The sequence below is a fragment of the Borostomias antarcticus genome (assembly GCF_949987555.1).
Source record: "Borostomias antarcticus genome assembly, chromosome: 4".
NCBI lineage: Eukaryota > Metazoa > Chordata > Actinopteri > Stomiiformes > Stomiidae > Borostomias > Borostomias antarcticus.
Genome location: NC_140237.1, coordinates 33434813 through 33451127, shown reverse-complemented (window position 1 = coordinate 33451127; position 16315 = coordinate 33434813). Strand labels below are relative to the sequence as shown.

At 48.7% G+C, this 16315-nt stretch overlaps 1 protein-coding gene across 6 annotated transcripts in view; it reads right to left on the bottom strand.

The window, feature by feature from the left end:
* The window catches only part of trpm7 (transient receptor potential cation channel, subfamily M, member 7), a 46329-nt gene that overhangs the window by 8587 nt on the left and 21427 nt on the right, over window positions 1-16315 (bottom strand). For all 6 annotated transcript variants that reach the window (XM_084436881.1, XM_084436885.1, XM_084436883.1 and 3 more), the window contains exons 16-27: window positions 13457-13734; window positions 11816-12044; window positions 11434-11589; window positions 10141-10284; window positions 7832-7960; window positions 6686-6937; window positions 5851-6025; window positions 4278-4410; window positions 3513-3697; window positions 2852-2984; window positions 1999-2756; window positions 556-650 (exon numbers count right to left, since the gene is read on the bottom strand). In XM_084436881.1, coding sequence (XP_084293007.1) covers window positions 556-650; window positions 1999-2756; window positions 2852-2984; window positions 3513-3697; window positions 4278-4410; window positions 5851-6025; window positions 6686-6937; window positions 7832-7960; window positions 10141-10284; window positions 11434-11589; window positions 11816-12044; window positions 13457-13734 — 2667 coding nt within the window. The remainder of the gene's footprint in view (window positions 1-555; window positions 651-1998; window positions 2757-2851; window positions 2985-3512; window positions 3698-4277; window positions 4411-5850; window positions 6026-6685; window positions 6938-7831; window positions 7961-10140; window positions 10285-11433; window positions 11590-11815; window positions 12045-13456; window positions 13735-16315) is intronic.

Below are 16315 nucleotides of genomic sequence, written 5' to 3'. Positions count from 1 at the left end.
ATATGGAGTCAAAACGCCCACTTGTTTATATCTGATACGCTGCACCACTGCCCCATCTAGTGGCCGAAAAAAGAAAAGAGAAATCGAACTGAGCACCTTTAAGTGTCAATTTCTAGACACTTGATGTCACCTCGCATGAAAAGGGGTTGTAATCATAAAAACAACATGGGTTCGATGGTTCAGCCAACACAGATACAGCAGTGAAGTGGACAGAGCATTTCAGGTGGGTTAGCTGCTGATCCTGGGCCTGCTAGGAGTCTGGGGACGCGCTCCAGGGGACGAGCTCCAGGGGACGAGCTCCAGGGGACGAGCTCCAGGGGACGAGCTCCAGGGGACGAGCTCCAGGGGACGAGCTCCAGGACAACAGCGAGACCAGGCAGGTCTTGGGCCGGCTGTTGGGCTCTAGTTTGCTCCGTAGAGGCTTTTTTTGGGGTGAGGTCTCATGCAAATTCCCCTTCTGCTCTGTTGAGGAACAAAAACGCTGTGGGCCTACAAGGGGGACGCTACGCATGCAAAGAGGCGCGCGCACACACACGCACACGCACACACACACACCTGTTCTCTGGTGCGCGTGGGCGGGGTGGGCTGTCTGCTAGACGTGGCCGTCTCTTTGGGGAAGGACCTCTGCAGCTCCAGGTTGTCTTTATGTCCTGAGTGAAGGAGGAGGACGAGAGTTAACCAACCAGCGACATGAGACCAGCGCTGTGCTTTAACGGCCAAGCCAGCACACGCCTTAGAGGTGCACGGCCCATGCTTGTGCAAATACTACCAGTGGGAGACGGGGGACAAGACACAGGCTTGGTAGGACGACTCTACTGTGAAACCGATAATCACATATCCCACCTCTTGATTCAGTCAAGTTATTCATGTCACTGATGAAGACACACAGCTCCTCCCCCTTCCACCTTTCCCTGTCAAATTTGTCACAAATCCTCCGCCGAACAAATCTCAACCAATCAAGTCATGCTCCGCAGCTCCGGGCTGTCATGCCGTGTCCTGATGCAACCGGGTCAGAACCAGAGGACCAGGACGTTAGTCCTGAGGACTGACCGATACAATATACAGGGGCTGATGTTAGGTTGTATCTGAGGATGTTAGGTCGCAATGTGAAGTACTGGAAGTGTGGCAGATGCCGACTCTGAGTTCAACTTTTCAGGACCGAAGTTGGTACCTGTAAACTAGCCCACAGAATATGTTAATGTTAACTGAAGTCCCAACACAGTGTCCCAGAGAGAGAGAGAGCACACAGACATGCGTTCATAACAAGAGAAAGGGATAGGAGAGAGAGTCCATTAGGAACATGATCTGTCCACCCAGCGGGGAGAGAGAGAGAGAGAGGGAGGGAGAGAGAGAGAGAGAGAGAGGGAGAGAGAGAGACCCAAGCACCCTGCAGCCACTGCCCTGTTCTTAGACTCAGACTGAGACTCAAACCTCTGGATGTGCTTGGTTCTCTGGACGTGTTCCTCCCGTTCTGGGGGGCTCCTGGCCCGCTCCGCCCCCGCGGGGAGGCCTTTAGAGGGGCCACAGACCGCGGCACACTCCCCTCTCTCCTCCTCAGACCGCGGGGCTTCTTGGGGGCCACGGCAGGGGCCAGGCCACAGGCTGGGAGGGGGCTGTTTTTGTGGACGCCATCTTGCAGCGAAGGGCCCCGCCGACAGTTCGCCTCAGAAGCCAATGGGGTCTCGGTATCTCTTTCCTGCCTGACCCAATTTGATCTACCCTCGTCATCGCAAAATCCCTCGTTCACGTAACCGGCCTTCCCCTCCCTCTCTACCCCTTCTGTCCTTTCATACCCATCAGAGCAAGCAGGCACGTAACCGGCCTTCCCCTCCCTCTCTACCCCTTCTGTCCCTTCATACCCATCAGAGCAAGCAGGCAAGCGAACAGGCCGTGCGACACCAGACGTCTTGGAGACAATGATAACAGTGGGATACACACACGCGGTAACCTCCTTATCCTCCTCCTGCTTATCACCACCTCGCTCACACTCATACTTACCCACAAACGCCCCAAACTCTACTGTGGTGCCGTCTGGCTGGGTGGGGTCGGGGTGCGCCCCGCCCAGGGTAAGTTCGGGGTGGCTAGCGCCACTGGGCTGGGAAGGGGTGCTGCTGACGTAGAACTGCGCCCCGGGGGAGGGCACGTTGGGCAGGCTGGAGGGGGAGTCGGTGAGCACCGGCTCCTGTGGACGGGTCAGCTGCCTCTGTGTGAAGGAGTGGCCTCGGAGACGCAGCTCCGGGGGGGTGAAGGTACCGGCGCTGCCCAAGAAGCCAGCCTCAGCAGCGGGGTGCCCCGGCCCCGTCAACGCCCTCCTCTCCGGGCTCGGCGCCGGGGGGTGAGGGTGAGGGTCCGGCCCGGCCCTCTGCCCCAGCGCCGACCCCTCCGCCCCGTCCACGCCGCTCCCGAACAGAGAGTCGGCCATGTTGCCCGCCGCCTGGGGGAAGGAGTGGCCGAAGTAGGCCGCCACGCTGCGCTGCTTCCCCAGGACGGAGGACTTGGAGAGGGGGCCGGCGTCGCCCGGGGCGGGGCCCAGGCTAGGGGCCAGGTTCTTGGAGAGGCTGAGCTCGCGCGTGATCTGGTTGTGGACCTTGCTGGCCTCGGAGGCCCTCTGGGCGGTCAGGGCCTTCAGCGTGTCCACAGTCAGGGCCGAGAGGTCCTGGAGGTGGCCGATCTGGGAGTCCAGCGTGTGCAAAGAGCGCTTGATGAAGTTAACCCTGTTCCCCACCTCCTTCAGCTGGAGGCACATGGTCTCGACCCTGCCGGGAGAAAGAGCAGGGTCGTATTGAAACCCCCGCCTGTGGAGAAGGTTGGCGCACGGCACGGCGGGCTGCGGACGACCACCGAGACCCACCTGTCCGAGGTCAGGCGGATGCGCTCCTCGCTACCAGAGTGGAACTGGTCGTCCTTCTCGTGGAAGTAGGTCTCCACGCACTGCTCCTCAAAGTCGTGGAGCTTCTTCTGGTCCTCCTCAGTCAGAAACAACTCTGAGAGAAGAGGGGGGGGGTGGGGGGGGGCAGTGAGACACGGTACGAGGGGATAGAATCAGATATCCTCACTCCAGAGACGTCGTTTCACAACAAAACGCAGGCGGCATCAGTTCTGCGGATTCTAGTAAAGACACGTATTGACTAGGGATGTTAGCAGTTAATCGACAATCGATTAATAGCCAACAAGAATTTACTCGAGTAAGATTTGGTTACTTGATTAATTTATTGTTAACGGAATGGAACTTTTTTTTTTTTGACGTTATCAACGGGAGTTGCGTGAAATTTACTCATGATTTAAGGTCTGAGTGCACATGAGGGCGCCACGCTATGTAGTGAAGGCTAATTGGGATGCCGGAACATTTCAACGACACAAAGAAAGACACAAAAATGAAGCGAGCAAAGCGCACGCCAGCACGGGACATTCTTATCAATGAATCGACTATTGTTTGTTAAGGTTAACAGTTATCGATTAATGAAATCCCTTGAAATGTGCAGCCCTAGTATTGACAGAGGCGAGCGCCATACTTGGTCCATAGGTGCGGCTGTCCTTCTTCCTCCGTCGGCAGATGCAGGAGAGGACGGACACCAGGTGGCTCAGCAGGATGAGCGGGGGCGGCAGGACAGGCTTCTCGTGGTAGGCCATGATGAAGTGGTAGCGCTGGTACTTCCACACCAGGTTAGACATGGACTTCACTTGCAGATACACATTACTGACGGAGGAAGAGAACGCATCGACGTGCCGTCACAAAGTGGACCTATCCGGTAGATGGCCTACATCTAAGAGGCTAGTGAAAAGTTTCACGAAGAAGAGAATTATTTAATATTTTTTATTTTTAAGTCTGCTCCCTCTACGATAGGCTAGCGAGAGGCCAAGCAGTGAGAATGTTGTTTTTTATTTATTAGTTCATTTGTGGGACAATGTAGAAAACTTGTAACAGTTTACAATAACATGACACAGTGTTCAGTGTTCATAGCCAAGGCTAATTTGTGGCCCCTGTCTCTAGTTAGGGGTTTCTACTTAAAAATGCTCATTACATCATCATAACCAAAAAATATTGTAGTTAAAGTGGGCACATAGTAAACCGTGACATTCTTTACATGATCACATGATCACATTAGTCATTTACACGTGTTGCGTACTGTACGTGCATGGGTGCGTGCGCACGCACATACGTGTGCACGTTTAGTAATTCATGGCAAGATGTGTGTATGTGGTTTCGAGATGTGTGTGTCCGTGTGCAAGCATGCGCGTTGTCGTAATCAGTATGTATGCATGCGATGTGGTCTTACTTGAAGAAGGCGATGAGGAGGTTGACCATGAGGATATATTGTACAAAGAGGTAGACTGCTTGTAGCAGAGGGGTCAGCCAGACCCCGGCAGCACACAGGGACTGCACCGTGTTCTCAGTGCTGTTGGCACACACTGTGGAGAGAGGGATACGGTGAGAGACACACACACACACACACACACACACACACACACACACACACACACACACACACACACACACACACACTGTGGAGAGAGGGACAGAGTGAGACACACACACACACACACACACACACTGTGGAGAGAGGGATACGGTGAGAGACACACACACACACACACACACACACACTGTGGAGAGAGGGACAGAGTGAGACAAACACACGCACGCACACACTGTGGAGAGAGGGACAGAGTGAGACACACACACACACACACACACACACACACACACACACACACACACACACACACACACACAGTGGAGAGAGGGACAGAGTGAGACACACAAGCACTGTGGAGAGAGGGACACTGAGACACACACACACACACACTGTGGAGAGAGGGACAGTGTGAGACACACACACACACACACACACACACACACACACACACACGCACGCACGCACTGTGGAGAAAGGGACACAGTGAGAGACACACACACACACACACACACACACACGCATAAACATGTCCAACACAATAACTGTGAGCGCAGTGCATTGTGGGAGTCGTCTTTTCTCTGGCCATATGGCACTAATTACACAAACTGCACAATTCTACTACTGTACATAGGTGACCCAATTTCAATTGACCTTTAGGTTCCCAGGGGTGAAGTACTCCTTTAACGTAACTTACACACAACTACACAACCTCCCTGTCATTTTCCTTCAAGCATTCCAGATAATGTGTAATCTTACTTTGAGACTGACTGACTTTTACTGGAGAACTCTGACTGATGTTCTACAGAACGTTAACATATTTCCATCCTGAACGCGGTGCTGCCTTTATTAACCTTGCTCAGGGCCTCTGGGGGCCCCTACTGGACACCGTCCCCAACACGCTACTGAACACCATGCAGCTCACCCCCCCTCCAGACCCGTGAGGTACACCGTGTGAATTAAGCGGCGCGTGAAGGAGATGTAGTGGGGCGGCTCTGCTCCCGGAGAACTGCGGGCCAGTTGGGCTCCACCCGAGCTCTGGCTCGCCCGCCGCGGTCGTCCGCCGAGGTCCGAGTCAGGCGGGTTAAAGCTGGGGTGGAGCCAAAGTCTGCACACCCCCGTAGCCCTTTGGGGTCAGTGTTGACCACCCCTGGTGCCAAATGTTTGTGTGTGTGTGTGTGTGTGTGTGTGTGTGTGTGTGTGTGTGTGTGCGTGCGTGCGCAAGTTTGTGTGCATGTTTGTGTGCGTGTGTGTGTGCGTGTGTGTGCATGTTTGTGTGTGTGTGTGTGGAGAGGGGTGTGGGGGGAGGGGGGAGGGGTCGTGATGATTAGGCCAACGTGGGATTGATTTCCAGTGCTCCCTGGTGCCAATCAGCTTCCATGCTGGTGGTGAGAAGCTGTTAGAAAACTGTCCTTACCATCGTAGTCTTCCTTACCATCGATTTCGTACGCGTACACTTCCCCGTACATCATCCAGTACGGCTGGAAGACCACGTCCTTAGCCAGCGTCCAGCTGGGCTCCTCATTGGGGTACAGGATGGCTTTCCTGGGCACGCCGTAGCTCAGCAGAACCACGGCCATGATCACCACGATATAGAACATGTTGGCCACCTGGAACATGAATCACACCCGCTTTATAAAGCATGTGGACAGAGAACAGCTGTAGGAACACACACGCCTGCCCTATACACACTGGTCAGCCACGACATTAAGACCACCTGCCTAATACTATGTAGGTGCCCACCGTGCCGCCCAAACATCTGACACGTCAAGGTATGGACTTCTGACAGGGTCCTCTGGTACATTTGGATTTCTGTATTTGCATCAACTGTATATTTGTATCTGATTGATTTACTTTGTTATTGTTTTTTACAACATGAAAAAATGTAAATTGATTACATTACTGGGAGTTATTACACTATTGGCAGTTTATTACGTTTGTTATTACAGGGCTATAAAAAGCCAAGATATTATTGGAGGGTGAATTTTTTCCACATGATTCTACAAACTCGAAGGGTCAGAGCTGCTTTAGCAGCACAAGGGGGACCTACACAATATTAGGCAGGTTTTAATGTTGTGGCTGATTGGTACAAAGTATATAATATGGAATATACATAAATGTATCAATAAAACACCACAATGTTTTGTAGAAAGACCCATTGGCCACCTGAAAGACATTTGACTCCATGTATACTCAATGGACTCAGTACAGCTGCTTTTCAAATGCCCCCCAAAATTATTGTATTACAGATCGCTTCAAAAACCACTCACCATTTTACCAATCATCATGACGTACGGTCCTGCTTGCTGGTTGACCGCCAGTATATCTAGGAGTCTCACATACCAGAAGATGATGTTCAGACAGTAGACTATCCTGCCGGGGATGATGACCGACTCTCCTCCGATCCTTAGTCCAAAGCCAACAAAGAAGGTGACTATAGCCAGGAAGTCGGAGAGGTTAAAATAGTCGCTGAACCACACTTTGATCTTCTGACTTATCTTCCCCGCTTCGGACATAAACATCTGGAAAAGAAGGAACGAGACAACACAAGAGGTGAGAGTTGTGGAGTTGTATTTTCATCCTCACTGGCTAGTTTTGAAACTGAAACGGACCAGTTTTACTGCATGGTGTTTGTACAAAGTCTATGTGCAGACAGGGAACTGACTGGTTTTAACGGATGGTTTGTGTGCAGACAGGGAACTCACTAGTTAACGGATGGTTTGTGTGCAGACAGGGAACTCACTAGTTTGAACGGATGGTTTGTGTGCAGACAGGGAACTGACTAGTTTGAACGGATGGTTTGTGTGCAGACAGGGAACAGACTAGTGTTAACGGATGTTTTGTGTGCAGACAGGGAACTCACTAGTTAACGGATGGTTTGTGTGCAGACAGGGAACTCACTAGTTTTAACGGATGGTTTGTGTGCAGACAGGGAACTGACTAGTTTTAACGGATGGTTTGTGTGCAGACAGGGAACTCACTAGTTTTAACGGATGGTTTGTGTGCAGACAGGGAACTCACTAGTTTAACGGATGGTTTGTGTGCAGACAGGGAACTGACTAGTTTTAACGGATGGTTTGTGTGCAGACAGGGAACTCACTAGTTTTAACGGATGGTTTGTGTGCAGACAGGGAACTCACTAGTTTTAACGCATGGTTTGTGTGCAGACAGGGAACGGACTAGTTTTAACGGATGGTTTGTGTGCAGACAGGGAACATGAGTTCTCCTGCCCTGGAAGGCCAGGTGGAGGAGGCCGAACACAGGCAGGTGTGTATACTGTATATTCTAGCCAGAAGGGGTGTGTGTATATTCTAGATAGTACCACTCTGATCTTCTCAATGGCGGAGGTGTGTATATTCTAGATAGTACCACTCTGATCTTCTCGATGGCGGAGGTGTGTATATTCTAGCCGGTACCTCTCTGATCTTCTCGATGGCGGAGGTGAAGATGTAGAGGATGACCACCCACTCCTGAGGAGAGGGACACTCGGGCATCTTCACCAGAACCACGTAGGAGTAGAGCATCAGGAAGCCCAGGTACGCCATCTGACCAGGAAGAGAACAAAACCTCAGCAATTTACATTAGAAGCTTTATTGTCATCGTACAAGATATACAACGAAATGTCGTTTGGCAGCATCTCTCTCGTAGCAGCTACAATATCACAGTCATAAAATAATATATTAAGAAGAATAGAAGAAGACTAGCTAACTTTCAAGTTCTGAAGCTTTTATTGATACCCACATACTGTAGCAGTCAGTACAGATCGATGGCAATAACAGGGTCATCAACGTAAAGGTTATAATCACGTTCATCTATCAGATTTACACCCCAGCCTGGATGCAGAACAGCCATCCTCATGTAACCCAACGGTCATCCTTCCAGACCCTCCGAGCTGAAAACACTGGCAATGAACGACACCCAAGGAAAGGGCCGCATCATCGTCCGTTCTGCACCACGCTATACACTACAGGGCAGGAGCGGGCCCTCTCTCTCCACAGTGCTTTTAGGGGAGGTCAGCAGAGTGGGTTCTGGGTTCTGAGGGGGGGGTGGGGGCTGGGTTCTGAGGTGTGTGTGTGTTGAGGCAAAATCAGAGGGAGTTCTAGACGTTGACATGAAAAGTGGTGGAAAATCACCCATTTAAAAAGCCCCTCTCAGTCGTTAGTCATTGTAAGTGTGTCCCCGGGGGCCCGGGGGGGAGAGGGAGCTGAGGCTGGGAGCCTGAAGAGGCCTGGAGGGCGGGGCCTCACCGGGGCCTCATCGGGGCTGGGAACGGGGCCCGGGGCAGGAACGGCAGGTGTGGTAACAGGTTACAGAGCAGATAAGCGAGTGGGATGGGGTGATTATGTGGCCCGGTGTTCCACTGATGGTATCAGCTCCTGACCCGGCCAGGGACGCCGCACTCTGGCAGACGGGAGATGCTAATCTAGGCCCATGCTTCTGGAAACCGCCCTGAGGTGTGTGTGTGTGTGTTTCTGTTCCGACGTAGACGCTTTGTTATTAAAACGAGAGACAGCATGGATCTACAACCTTAAAGCCCTTGCTCCTGAGGGTCTCAATGTCGAGGCCCTTTTTGTGGTCCTCAGATGTATACGACTACCTGTACATGACTACCTGTACATGACTACCTGTATATGACTACCTGTACATGCCTACCTGTACATGACTACCTGTATATGACTACCTGTATATGACTACCTGTACATGACTACCTGTACATGACTACCTGTACATGACTACCTGTACATGACTACCTGTATATGACTACCTGTACATGACTACCTGTACATGCCTACCTGTACATGACTACCTGTACATGACTACCTGTACATGACTACCTGTACATGCCTACCTGTACATGCCTACCTGTACATGACTACCTGTATATGACTACCTGTATATGACTACCTGTATATGACTACCTGTATATGACTACCTGTACATGACTACCTGTACATGACTACCTGTATATGACTACCTGTATATGACTACCTGTATATGACTACCTGTATATGACTACCTGTACATGACTACCTGTATATGACTACCTGTATATGACTACCTGTATATGACTACCTGTACATGACTACCTGTATATGCCTACCTGTACATGCCTACCTGTACATGCCTACCTGTACATGCCTACCTGTACATGCCTACCTGTACATGACTACCTGTACATGACTACCTGTATATGACTACCTGTACATGACTACCTGTACATGACTACCTGTACATGACTACCTGTACATGACTACCTGTATATGACTACCTGTACATGACTACCTGTACATGACTACCTGTTTATGACTACCTGTACATGCCTACCTGTACATGACTACCTGTACATGACTACCTGTACATGACTACCTGTACATGACTACCTGTACATGACTACCTGTTTATGACTACCTGTAGACCCGTTTCCTTTTTACTTATCTGAGGATCCTGTTTCACCGGTTTCTCCCTGTTGTTGTTAAACATACAGTACTTAACCTAATTAGTTAGGTGTTCTGAATTATCTGAGTACACACACCTGTCTAAATAAACAACACCTGTCTAAATAAACAACACCTGTCTATATAAGCCCAGAACATTATTGTTATGGCAGATTGCTCTGACGAAGGCACCTATGCCAAAATGATGGTTTTAATTATCAGTCTCAATAAATATTTTTGCATCAAAGCGCTTAGAGTGTGCGGCATCACTTCTTTTGACTGGTCCGTACCGTGTTGAACCAGAACTTGACGATGGGGGCGTGGTAAAAGGCGTAGAACTTCCTGGTGAGTGGAAGCCTCCTGGAGCGAACGTTGGTCTCCATCTCGCTCTTCACCTCCACGTTGTCGTTCACTCTGGCCTCCTTGAACACATCCTGTCAGGTGACAATGAGATGAGCAAAAGATCAACAGAGTACAAGGCAAGGCAAGTTTATTTATATAGCACATTTCAGCCACAGGGCAATTCAAGGTGCTTTACATGAGACATTAAAAGCATTAAAACAAAAAGCAAGACATTATAGACATTTAAAACAAAAGGCAGGACAAATTAAAAGCATTAAAACAAAAAGCAAGTCATTATAGACATTTTAAGCAAAAAGCAGGACAAATGGAATACAGGAATAAAAGTTACAGTGCAGTATACAGATAAACATAACTCCTCTTAGAAAGCAGTGGCAAAAAGAAAAGTCTTCAGGCTTGTTTTAAAAGAACCAAGAGTTGCAGCAGACCTGCAGTTTTCTGGAAGTTTGTTCCAGATATGTGGGGCATAAAAACTGAACGCTGCTTTGTTTTAACTCTGGGGACAGAAAGCAGACCTGTGCCAGACGACCTGAGGGGTCTGGATGGTTCATAGCATATGAGCAGATCAGAAATATATTTTGGCCCTAGCCCATTCAGTGCTTTGTAAACCAACAGCAGTATTTTAAAGTCAATTATTTGACAGACAGGAAGCCAGTGTAAAGACCTTAGAACTGGTGTGATATGCTCCACTTTCTTAGTCTTAGTGAGGACTCAAGCAGCAGCGTTCTGAATCAGCTGCAGCTGTCTGATCGATTTTTTAGAGAGACCTGTATACATGCCGTTACAGTAGTCGTGTCTACTGAAGATAAACGCATGGACAAGTTTTTCCAAATCCTTCTGGGACATAAATCCTTTGATCCTTGATATATTCTTCAGGTGATAGTAGGCTGACTTTGTAATTGACTCAAACACACACATTATTCCAGTAACAAGAGTTAACCATGAGTCATACAAGTGAGTGTGTGTGCGTGTGAGAGTGTGTGTGTGTGTGTGTGTGTGAGAGTGTGTGTGTGTGAGAGAGAGTGTGTGTGAGAGAGAGTGTGTGTGAGAGAGTGTGTGTGTGTGAGAGAGTGTGTGTGTGAGAGAGAGAGTGTGTGTGTGAGAGAGTGTGTGTGTGAGAGAGTGAGAGTGTGTGTGTGTGAGAGTGTGTGTGTGTGAGAGTGTGTGTGTGTGAGAGTGTGTGTGTGTGTATGTGTGTGTGTGTGTACGTGCACGTGTCGGACCATCTGGATGTCGTCGGCCATGTGCTGGAAGTTGTGCTCGCTGTCGTCCATGGACATCTGGTGAGCGTCCTGGCTCTGGGGGATGTGGGACATCTCAGCCTTGGACTTGTACTCTAGCAGCAGGATGGCGGGGGGCACCAGAATACTCAGGATCACCTAGAATCACACACACACGCGCGCACACACGCACACAATACAAGACAAGGTTTATACACATCCCCCCCAAAAATGGCGCTGGACAAAAAAAAAAGACCCAAAAAAAGACTTGTTGAAAAGGAAGTGTCCACACACAGTATACTGCCGATCCTGGCTTTATCCCCCCCCTTCAAACACATAACGTTTGGCCCAGCCGAGGGCGTGGTCAGCCTAGCGGGTGGGTCACCTTGTACCAGGAGTTCTTGCGCATGTTGAGGCGTCCCATCCACATGTCGGACAGCAGCATCTGGGTGCAGGTGTGGGCGATGAAGGGGCGCAGGCGCGACGACACCGCCAGCTTCAGACAGGTGGAGTTGCTCCAGTTCTTCAGCTCGTAGGTCAGCAGCTTCATGGCCATGGTCTCGTCCTGCCGGAACGACTGCTCCAGCAGGTCCACGGCCAGAGTCCCAAACTCACTGTGAATCATCGTCATCGTCATCACTTCCGCAGAATTGGATTATAGCACAGTAACTGAATTATGGAGCAGTGGCGGTTCCTGCCTAATCTCCCAAAGGGGGGATTGTTGTGATGATGGTTAACATGACCTGTTCAATAGGTTGATTAACCTAAATCAGCAGTAGCTTGACATTGTCACGTTGCATTGAACAATTTGTTTTTTTCTGGTCACTTCACGTAGCAATACCACCAGTAACCAGACGGCAATATGAGACAAGGATTGTTCCTTAGTTTACACGGCATGGAAATGCCATCCACACTCTTCACATTGCACTGACGATAGTCCCTGCGTGGACTGAAACGTTTGCAATTTTTTTGATCCCTACTAAATCCACTAACCTTCTGATAAGACTGAGTCTGGGATCTTCTTGTGTGCGAGTCCTCTTTTGCAACTTTATGACTATTGTACCTGACTGCTGCACCAGAGACAAAACCAACACTAGGACTGATGTCAAGTGCGCAGCTCATTTCCTGCTGTTTACTTTTAAAAAGACCTACACACAAAGGATTTTAACCCAAATTATTAAGGACTGAATTGAGTTTGAGTTGCTCTAACGCTAGCCATGTTGAATGTGACTCTAGCTTGGCGCCAGCTGTGTTATTGTGCGGACTGAATGACGTAAACACGTTAGTGCTGCTCCTCCGGAGCCCATGGAGTTTGCATTACAGGGCCAACAGTAAAAAAATATATAAATAAAGATTTTACATGCAAGTCTTTCAGAACAACCTGGACGATTTTCAACCAGACTGAAATCGTCCGAAAGGGGGCGGTACTCCACAGATCGAGACTTAACGCTGATTGGTCAATGATATTCAGAAGCAGGACAAGCTAGAAGCTACTACCCTATAACACCGGTAGAATGGGATAGAAAAAAATCCCTCTTTCTTTTCCCTTTGGTATTACTCTCCTGTGAAGCCCTCAGGGTTCAGAACACGCCCTCTCTACTCCCGTCCATTTTGAACTCGCCGAGTATCAGGGGAGTGAAGTAGGGCTGGGTATCGATTCGAATTTCAAGAATCGATTCGATTCCGATTCACACGGTTCAGAATCGATTATCACAATTCAATTCAAATTCGATTCAATATCGATTCGGTTAGTGTTACTAAAACCTGTTTTTTTGAGCTGTAACCTCAATTACATGACTGCCAATTTATGCAACACATCAATACTACGGCTGGGTATCGATACTGATTTCCAAAAATGAATGAATGAATGAATCATTGAATGAATTAATGAACTATTTATTAATTCATTTATTCATTCATTCATTAAATAAAAGATCGATTTTGGGATTCATGAATCGATTCTGAATCATTTGATTCAGAATCGATTAATGGATTTTTTAAACCCAGCCCTAGAGTGAAGTCTCACTTGGAGTAGTCCTGGAGCTCCTCGGAGGTATCGTCCACCACGTCGCTCTTCTTGGCCTCGTAGCCCATGGAGCGGCAGAGCTTGCAGGCCACCAGGGCCTTGGCCATGTTCTCCTCTCCGTGCTGCCAGAAGAACAGGGACATCTTCTGCCTCTTCATCAGCACGGCCCACACCAGCAGCTCGTTGAAGGGGTAGGGGAACCGCCGCATCTCCGGGTCGTCTATGTCCACGATCTCCTCCTTGCTCTTCTTCTTGGACTGTTCGGTGGAAGGCTCCAGCTGAGAGAGGGGGGGGGCGGAGGGAGGGAATTAGACGAGAGGTGGAACGTGGGTTTTTAGGGTTGGAGCGAGATTAGAGGAGATATGGAACGTGGGTTTTTAGGGTTGGGGCGAGATTAGAGATGTAACATGGGCTTTTAGGGCTGTGACCATGGCCGTGTCCGAATTGCATACTACCTGCTACATGCTATATAGTAGGCACTATATAGTATGCATACTGCATACTATATAGTACCTACTGTTCCACAAAACGCGTGTAGTATGCGAGAAAATACAGCATGCTACTCGAGTCATCCAGCGGAAGTGACGGGATACGATACTGTTTACTCCCGCGAAGCTGTGGTACAATTATCCGGTGTTTTCTGTGATCATTTTGTGTATTATCCACAAAAATGTAGCCTGGCATGGGATGTGCGGCTGCTGCTGCCGCCAGGAGAAGACGTGTTCGCGCTGCAAGGAGAAGAGCCGTCATGAGATCTTCTCGACATGCTTGTAGTTGAGGTAAATATTGAACGTTAGCTTGCTAGCAACGCTAGTTAGCTAGGTTAGTTGATAGCCCCGCATGTGCTGGCTTGGGGCTAGCTATACTGTTACATTTGTACCAGGGATGTTATATTAAATAGATTCTGAGAGGCAGGTAAGCAAAACAATAAAACTCAACTCATTTTAAAGAGGTGGGTAAACTGAGTTTACCTGGGTTTACTCATCACTACACGCCTGCTTTGTAATGTTACATTTTAGCTCTACAGATAATGACATCTATCTATTATCATATTGTAAAGACAAGTATATGCCATACGCACAAATGAGTTAAAGTTTGCCCTAATAATATTCCCCCTGTAGGCTCACATGGAAGACAGAGGTCCTCACCAAGTCAACGTCCACGTCCCTGCTGAGGACCTATTTTGACGGCGTGGACACAAGGAGGGACTTCAGATTGTCAAAATCGACACAGAGGAACCTTGGTGATGGTTAGGAGGATGGGGCAAGACCATGGAGGTGCTAATAATAGCAATAACAATAATAATAATTCATTTCATTTAGAGCTTTTCTCAGTACTCACCCTTTACAATGGTCTTGTCATTCACACACAGGTGCTAGTCTTTGGAGGTAACATTACATCAGTCATTTAGCAGACACTTTTGTCCAGCATTACCTTAGTCATTTATTTAGCAGACACTTTTGTGTGTCTGCTAAGCAACTTACAGTAGGCCTAATTGCATTTAACCATTTAAAGGTTGAAGACCTTGATGGTGGCCATGGTCCTGCTGCTGCAGATCATCCCAACCCTGGAGATGGCCTCAGAAAGTGTCTCGCAGCGGCAGCACCAGCACAAGCTGCCTGGATCGCAGCTCTTGGTGAGCACGACTACCCCCATCCTGCCATAAGTAGTCAGTCTATCAGTTCATGAGTGTGCTTTGCCTTGTTCCTTATAGACAGCCTTGAGGCTTTAAAGGAATATGCTCGTTTTTGACAACCTGGACCTTATTTACGACATATTATAAGAAGTTTGACTCACCCATCTCACTTTTTTGTTGTTCGGAGGCCTGTAGAAGAAATATAAAATCCAGCGCGAGCCAGTATATCCATGTAATGGCGGCGCACGGGGCATAGGGAATGCCGTTTCTCAAAATCCATTTTCGGCCGCTAAACGGTTGTTTTCATCAATCACATTGCATGAATCGACAGTTGATATTCCTCTACGCCAGCCATTGTTTTGGTTCCAAATAAGGGATCTTGATCCTCTGTAACAAGCCTCTTTACAAGCCGCTCCCCCACTTGCTCCAGCACGCATGCGCACAGGCCAGCGCGCAGACTTGCTATTCTCCGTCTGTAGGCTACACTCGCGGCTCACATTCTCTGCGCTACGATCGGATTTTCTAGATCCTCTAAATCTGACAAATATTCAGCCATATTGCACACAATATTCTAGGCACCAACAATCCGATCGTAGCGCAGAGAATGTGAGCCGCGAGTGTAGCCTACAGACGGAGAATAGCAAGTCTGCGCGCTGGCCTGTGCGCATGCGTGCTGGAGCAAGTGGGGGAGCGGCTTGTAAAGAGGCTTGTTACAGAGGATCAAGATCCCTTATTTGGAACCAAAACAATGGCTGGCGTAGAGGAATATCAACTGTCGATTCATGCAATGTGATTGATGAAAACAACCGTTTAGCGGCCGAAAATGGATTTTGAGAAACGGCATTCCCTATGCCCCGTGCGCCGCCATTACATGGATATACTGGCTCGCGCTGGATTTTATATTTCTTCTACAGGCCTCCGAACAACAAAAAAGTGAGATGGGTGAGTCAAACTTCTTATAATATGTCGTAAATAAGGTCCAGGTTGTCAAAAACGAGCATATTCCTTTAAACACCGATCAGTTGGTTATAGGCAGCCTTGAGGCATTTGTTTAAATGTATTTGTATTTAAATTTATGTGTAACACTGTACATAGTAATCAGTTTAAGTATTTTAGGGGGAGACAACAGATCAGCGTTCTCCTGTCAGTACCTTTTGCAAGGAAAGCTAATGATCTGACCAAATATAAACAAGTCAAAAGTATATTTGAAGACCATTGTGTAA